At 46.7% G+C, this 8,058-nt stretch overlaps 1 protein-coding gene across 2 annotated transcripts in view; it reads left to right on the top strand.

The window, feature by feature from the left end:
• The window catches only part of TACC2 (transforming, acidic coiled-coil containing protein 2), a 278,122-nt gene that overhangs the window by 28,148 nt on the left and 241,916 nt on the right, over positions 1-8,058 (top strand). For both annotated transcript variants that reach the window (XM_011930241.1, XM_011930240.1), the window contains exon 2: positions 5,813-5,890. In XM_011930241.1, the coding sequence (XP_011785631.1) occupies positions 5,858-5,890 (33 nt within the window). In that variant the 5' untranslated portion in view covers positions 5,813-5,857. The remainder of the gene's footprint in view (positions 1-5,812; positions 5,891-8,058) is intronic.

Raw genomic sequence — 8,058 nt, 5'->3', positions numbered from 1 at the left:
TCAAAAAAAAAAAAAAAAAAGTCAGTCCCTGCACACCTGAGGCCTTTCTCACCTCTGTCGTCTGAAGCTGTAGTTACATTGGCTTAAACTGCCCCATTCTGAGCACTGTGGGGTGCCACTGCCTTCCCAAAGACGAGTCTAAATGCCTCAGCTTTACATTTCCCCCAGCTTCTTCTGACTCCAAGTTTCTTCTTCTATAAGATGCTTAATTGGTTTGTGTCCCCACGACATTCATATGTTGAAATCCTAACCCTAGTACCTTAGAATGTGATTGCCTTTGGCGATAAGACCTTTCAAGAGGTAATTAAGGTAAAATGAAGCCCTATGGGGGTGCCTGATCCAACATGACTGTTGTCCTTAGAAGAAAAGAGTAGAAGGTCGGGCACAGTGCCTCACGCCTGTAATCCCAGCACTTTGGGAGGACAAGGCGGGCGGATCACGAGATCAGGAGATCAAGACCATCCTGGTTAACACGGTGAAACCCCGTCTCTGCTAAAAATACAAAAAATTTAGCCAGGCGTGGTGGCGGGCGCCTGTAGTTCCAGCTACTCTGGAGGCTGAGGCAGGAGAATGGCGTGAATCCGGGAGGAGGAGTTTGCAGTGAGCCGAGCTCTCACCACTGCACTCCAGCCTGGGCAACAGAGCAAGGCTCCCTCTCAAAAAAAAAAAACAGAAAACAACAACAACAACAACAAAAAGGCTTAGGACATAGAGGGACACAGAGGGAAGACTATGTGAAGACATGGGGAGAAGACTGCCCTCCACAAGCCAAAAAGAGGACACAGAAGACACCAACCTGGCCAACACCTTGATCTGGAACCTCCAGCCTCCAGGATGATGAGACCGTAACTGTTACTGAAGCCGCCGAATCTGTGGTGGGGTTACAGCAGCTGGAGCTGAGCAGAGCGGGCTCTCTTCTCTGCTCAGCGCATTCACACTCTCACAGAAGCCCCAGTCACCCCCGGCACGTGTGGGCCACAGAGTTGACAGTTTCTGGAGGGTGGTTTCCGGAAAGTGGTTTCTGGAGGGTGCTTTATGGATTTTACGTCACAGCAGCGCACACAGCTGAAGATGGAAGATTGCACATATCCCCCCGGCGAAGTCTCCTGTGCCGCCGCCATTTTGGTGAGCCATCCTCTCTCCCTCCCGCCCGCCCAGTCCTCAGGAGTAGCCCCTAGTTCTTTTCCTCCCTTTGCCAGGGCTTTCCCTGTGTTGCCGCCTGTTGAAGACTTGCCGCCATTCCCAATTGGCTCATGCAAAACGTTTTGCTTAATAAGATTCTCCTTCTTAGAAAAATTATCCTGTGAGCAGGCATGGTGGCTTTATGGCTTGAACCCTAGAGGCAGAGGTTTCAGTGAGCCGCGATCGCGCCACTGCACTTCGTCCAGTCTCAGTGACAGAGTGAAACTATCTCAAAAAAAGAAAAAGAAAAAGAAAAATTCTTCTGTGGTTCTTTGACGGGGAAGAGGCAAACAGTCTTGTCTCTCATCCCTCCAAACATTTTTCTTTCTTTCTTTTTTTTTGAGAAGGAGTCTCGCCCTGTCACCCAGGCTGGAGTGCAGTGGCACGATCTCGTCTCACTACAAGCTCCGCCTCCCGGGTTCCCGCCATTCTCCTGTCTCAGCCTCCCGAGTAGCTGGGACCACAGGCGCCCGTCACCACGCCTAGCTAATTTTTTGTATTTTTAGTAGAGACAGGGTTTCACCGTGTTAGCCAGGATGGTCTTGATCTCCTGACCTTGTGATCCGCCCACCTCGCCCTCCCAAAGTGCTGGGATTACAGGAGTGAGCCACCGCGCCCGGCCCAAATAGTTTTCTTTTAACCTGGTAGTGGAATTCTTTTTTTTTAACATAAAACTAGACCTCATTTGTTTTATTTATTTCTTCTAAAAAAAAAAAAGGAATACTTGTGCAGAACGTGCAGGTTTGTTACTAAGGTATATGCATGCTACCATGGTTTGCTGCACCTATTGACCTCCTCCTCCAAGTTCCCTCTCCTCACTCCCAACCCCCAGCAGGCCCTGGTGTGTGATGTTCCCCTCTCTGTGTCCATGTGTTCTCAATGTTCAACTGCCACTTATGAGTGAGAACATGCGGTGTTTGGTTTTCTGTTCCTGTGTTAGTTTGCTGAGGATGATGGCTTCCAGCTTCATCATCGCTGCAAAGGACATGAACTCATTCTTTCTTAGGGCTGCAAAATTCTTTTTTCAAGCAATGTCCTTATGCAGAAACCCCATATATGAAACATATACACTTGTAAAAATTCGGGTGAAATTCACCTTACATAAAATTAACCATTTAAAAGTGAGCAATTCAGTGGCATTTAGTATATCACAATGCTGTGAAACCACCACTTCTATTTAGTTCCAAAACATTTTCATCACCCTAAAATAAAATCCTGTGCCCATTAAGCCGACACTTCCCCTTCCCCGCCTCTGACAACAACCCGTCTGGTTTCTGTCTCTATGAATTTGCCTAACTCTGGCGGTTTCCTATCCATGGAATCGCAAAATCTATGACCTCTTGTGCCCGACTTCTTTCACTTCGGGTGAGGCTTTTGGAGCTTCTCCTCGTTGTAGCATGTGTCAGGACTGCATTCCTTATCATGTCTGAAGAATATTCCATTGTATGGATAGACGGGGTCTTGTTTATTCATTCATCTGGTGAAACATACACACTTCTGCTCTGTTCCATCCAGAAGCGGGGCACTGAGCTCTGCCTCCTCAACTAGCTTCCTCCACCACCTCCAAGGAGCTCCTAAGGGTCCTCTGAGCTTGGTAAGATGCGTGGTCTCCGGAAGCCTTTGATGAAATAAATGCTAATTTGTTTCCATGGAGTGGTCCTACCTTGTGGCAGGGGTAAGGAGCTTCCATTTGCCTGAAAGTCTCTGCCCTACACAAAAAAATAGAAACTGGCTGCATGCATGCAAAGGATGGCTGAGTGGTAATAACTGGAGGAACTGCAGGCGGCCGGAGGCTGTGGGGCAGGAGGGTCTTTGGGTCGGTACTCTCTGCCCCACCCGAGGTCCACAGGGCCTCCTCCACCCAGGGTGGGCCGGCAGGTCTGCCTATCAGCGATCTGGGCAAGCCTGCTGCTTTTTATGACCTCACTTGCCGAAACTCAAGCCACGCCTGGGTAAGTACATTCTGCACACTCCATAAACAGGTGCCAGACTGCCGCGTCATCACATTTTTGCAAGTTTTTTTTTCTTTTTGTATGTGTGTTTCCACATTATTTACGGCGGAATTTGCCCAGGTGCAAACAGGAAGCCCTGGGAGCAGTTGTCTCATTTTTAGAAAGACCGGTTTGTTCCCGGCCTTACTGCATAAAGGGCAAGAGAGAAGTGAGAGGTTCCTGGCGGAAGGCTCCTTGCAGGGGACAGTTCTGAGCTGCTAGGTGCGGCCAGTCAGATGGCAGGGGCCGCTTTAGTTTGGATAAGCCTTCTCTGAAAGGAGCCCTGCTGATGTAATAACGGGGAAAATCCCTGCGTGAAAGGCCCTGAAGCTGACGGGCTGGGAAACGCTGATTCCCCGTGGGCAGGAACGCTTGTCTAATCGCGACGGCTCTGCACGGCTCCTGCCCAGGTATGAAGTGCAGCGGCTTGCACCAGTGCTAGGGCGGAGATGCACTGTTTGCCCCACTGCTTGGGGTGTGTCAGGGGCTCTGCTTAGAACTCGCACAATTCTGAACGGAGGAGGAGAAAGTCCAGTTACTGAAGGGCAGAATTTCCATGCGCCTGCTGCCTCCAAATCCAGACCACCCCCGAATGTAAGTAGGAGGCAGAGATGTGTGCACCTTCGGTTCTGTCTTGGGAAAGCCCGAGAGGGTGGTGGTTGCAGAGTTCCCTAGAAGAGGATTCCAGGAAGCCAGGCTTCCCTCGGTGGTTTTACAATTTACACCTCACCAGGAGTTTTGCCGGTCTCTTTAGTCTGTTTGTTTAAAAACCTAGTTCAGATGCCTTGATTTTTAATAAGGTTATTGTATTTAATTTGGTTAATGATTGTCACAAATTAGTATTACATTCAACCTTATGATTCAACCTGGAAGATACAAGGAAGTTAATAATTGATAAGGCAATGATTCTTCTAACACTCAATATTTTCTAATGAGGGATCATCTTCCAAATGAACATAAAAAATAAATGGAAGTGATTAATTTTAAATGCATGTAGATTTTTACATTCTCAGCATGTGATTGTGTGTGTATGTGTGTGTGTGTCTACAGCAAAAGGCAAGAAAGGATTAAGGAGTCGTATCCTTTTGATTAAAGGGTTAGGAGTGAAAGAATTGACTGCTGTCGGGACGTCACTCACAGTTTTCTCAGTTTGGAGGCATTTTAATTGGGCCTGTTCGAACCATTTTCTTTTCCAGCGATGGTTCAGTACACGTAGTGCAGGGTGACTACGCAATCAAGTTGCTTAAATAAATAAGCAAGTCAATGGGTGAATTTTAAACTCTCTGAGGAAATACTATGATGAAAACCATATTTCCATGAAGAAATCTTCAATTAGAAGGATGGAGTTTGAGGTTTATTTCCAACTTTTGGCCTCCCCAAACTGGGTCTTTGGCAAGCTCCTTCCGTTCTCCAGCCTGAGTTCCCCCACTGGGTTAGACTGGTCATCTCTACGGCTCCAGCTCTGAAAGTCTATGATTCTTAAAGATTTTCTGTAATTTAGTTTTTCTAACTGGAAAAAGTGAAAGTAATACCTCTAGGCCTGAATATATGATAGCATCATATGGAATTCAGTTGGATGAGGTCAGTAAATGTACTGGGCTTCTCCGTGAATTGTGTGGGAAGCACCCTGATTACGATGATCATTAATAGGCTGGGTGTGGTGGCTCACACCTGTAATCCCAGCACTTTGGGAGGCCGAGGTGGGTGGATCATGAGGTCAGGAGTTCAAGACCAGCCTGGCCAAGATGATGAAACCCTGTCTCTACTAAAAATACAAAAATTAGCCAGGCGTGGTGGCGGGTGTCTGTAATCCCAGCTACTCTGGAGGCTTAGGCAGGAAAATCACTTGAACCCAGGAGCCGGAGGTTGCAGTGAGTCGAGATCACGCCACTGCGTTCCAACCTGGGCGACAGAGTGAGACTCCTTCTCAAAAAAAAAAGAAAAAGAGAAAAAAAAATAGATCGTTAATAAACCATGTCACTAAGTGAGCCCATGAAATGATTCTAGTTGACTTGGCAGTATGCTGCCTTACATGATCTTGTCTGGTCCCAATCACCTATTTTCCTTAGCAAGAAAGCCATTCTGCCTTGATAAAAAGTGTGTGCAGAAGTGAAACTGATTTGATGAAACAAGTGTTTAGAGTAAAAAAAATAAAAACCATATGTTGTTGGAGAGCAGTGGATTTCACACCTCCTGATGTCTGACACTGAGCTCTGCCGCCACCAACAGTGGGAAACCAGCCACGCTCTGAATTTCCAAACTGAACACAATTAGAAACAGAAAATAATCTGACAAGCAGCATTCCTCAGGCTCTTTGGCAAACGGACCCCTTTTGTCACTCTGTTTGTATATATACGTATATGTGTACGCTGGCACTAGCTCAGAGTCAGTAACAAACCCGTTTTTCAGAAGTGTCTGCCAGCCCCGGGGTGGGGAGTGAAAACACCAGCCTGTATTGGGAAAGAAACCTCGGTGGCAGCTCGCGAAAGAAAACCCTTCAAAAGTAATTTTCCATGATGTGACTGTAGAGATAAACATTTCCCATGATCTGGCTTTTGAGTATGGGGAGATGAGCAGACAGAAAAAATCTCAGATCTTTTTTCGTTTCACAGATGTTTATACCCTTTTGTTTCTTCCAGTCACCTCTGACAAAATTCTGGGGACGCTGGGTACCCTGAATCACCATGGGCAATGAGAACAGCACCTTGGACAACCAGGTGGGTGTCAGGAAGTTTCTCTCTCGATACATGGTGCTCTTGGCTGACCTTGACTAGGTTCTTCTTACAGCGTCTCATCTTCACCCAGGAAGGAGCAAGCCAAGACAGCTTCTGCGTAGATGCGTGCAAGCATTTATGGATCTATGCAGCCATTTTTCATTTCATTGGAATTCTCTTACGATTAAGGCTAGCTCTAGTTAAGGCCAGAAACGCTAATTCTACTTATTATTTATTATTATTTTTAAAGACGTGGTCTTGCTCTGTCACCCAGGCTGGAATGCAGTAGCATGATCATAGCTCACTGCAGCCTCAAACACCTGGACTCAAGTGATGCTTCTGCCACACAGCCTTCCATAGCGATCCTCCTGCCACACAGCCTTCCATAGCGATCCTCCTGCCACACAGCCTTCCATAGCGATCCTCCTGCCACACAGCCTTCCACAGAGATCCTCCTGCCACAAAGCCTTCCGAATAGCTTGGACTACAGGCATGTACCACCACACCTGGCTAATTTTTTAATGTTTAGGTTTTGTAGAGATGGGGTCTGGCTATGTTGCCCAGGCTGGTCTTGTACTCCTGGACTCAAGCAATTCTCCTGCTTTCGCTTCCCAAAGTGCTGAGATTACAAGTATGAGCCACCATTACAGGCATGAGCCACCAGGCCTGGCTTTACTTTTTATTCTGTCTTCTAAAACTGACCTAAGAGAGGTTGACACATTTTTCCTAGGTTGTGTCCATCAACTTACATGGATTTAGCAGAGGTTAAAATAAAACCTTTCCATGCTGCTCCCCCAAATAAAGCTATGGCCATTAAAAAATGATTTTGAAATCTCTCAGTGTTGGGCAGATTAAGCGTAAGTGGTCATTCTCATGTTAAACAAGATGTTCACAATTGAAGAATGGACTTTAACTGCTTAATTGTGCATCGGCTGAGATATTACAACCTATTCAAATCTTTCATTATCTATTTTAGGTTTGAAAGTTTTAACTTAATGCCTTGGTGAACAAAATCAGGGAGACACTTTCCCATTTATCTCACACAAACTGGAAAGTTTGGATTAACGACGTTGAGTTCCTTGAATGAGAAAATTGGATCTAAAAACCCTCATACTGTAATTCATTTTCCCTCTGCCTTTTTCTTCCCTGCAATTTTTTTTTTTTTTTTTGGACAGAGTCTCTCTCTGTCACCGAGGCTGAAGTACAGTGGCACAATCTCCATCTCCCGCCGGGTTCAAACGATTCTCCTGCCTCAGCCTCCTGAGTAGCTGGGATTACAGGGACCTGCCAACATGACCAGCTGATTTTTATATTTTTAGTAGAGACGGGGTTTCACCATGTTGGCCAGGCTGGTCTCGAACTCCTGACTTCAGGTGATCCACCCTCCTTGGCCTCCCAAATTGCTGGGATTACAGGCATGAGCCACCGCTCCTGGCCTCTACAATTTTCTTTTCTCAAGCAAGAGAACAAAGGGTCAAAAGAAAAGTTGTCAAACTCCAGCGTCTTTAGGGGCAGGCCAGAAACAATAATTGTGTTAAAAGACTGGGTCTGAGACAACAGGGAGAGGCAAGTGCTCTGGCAAACAGGGAGTTCTTGTCCTACTGTCTAAAGAGGGTAGTTACCATCAGCTCCAGTGGTTGATTGCCCTGTGGGAAGGTGGGCCCAATGTTCTGAGTTCAAAAGAACTCAGAAACCCATATTTTTCTATGAAATCTTAAGTTGTTAAATTAAACTTATTATTTTGAGATATTAGTAGATTCACATGCAGCTTAAAGAAACAACACAGAGAGCCCAAGTATGGTGGCTCACATCTCTAATTCCTGCACTTCGGGAGGCTGAGGCAGGAGGATAGCTTGAGCCCTGGAGTTAGAGATTAGCCTGGGCAACATAGGGAGACTCCGTATCTACCAAGGAAAAAAAATTAGCTGGGTGTGGTGGTGCACCCCTGCAGCCCTCACTACTCAGGATGCTGAGGTGGGAGGATTGCTTAAGCCTGGGGGGTCAAGGCTGCAGTGAGCCATGTTTGCACTGCTACACTCCAGCCTGGGCAACAGAGCAAGACCCTGTCTCAAAAAGAAAGAAAGGCCGGGCGCGGTGGCTCAAGCCTGTAATCCCAGCACTTTGGGAGGCCGAGACGGGCGGATCACGAGGTCAGGAGATCGAGACCATCC

This window comes from Colobus angolensis, unplaced genomic scaffold (assembly GCF_000951035.1).
Source record: "Colobus angolensis palliatus isolate OR3802 unplaced genomic scaffold, Cang.pa_1.0 Scaffold85, whole genome shotgun sequence".
Taxonomy (NCBI): domain Eukaryota; kingdom Metazoa; phylum Chordata; class Mammalia; order Primates; family Cercopithecidae; genus Colobus; species Colobus angolensis.
The sequence above is the reverse complement of the archived record's forward strand: the minus strand, read 5'-3'. Positions and strand labels throughout refer to the sequence as shown.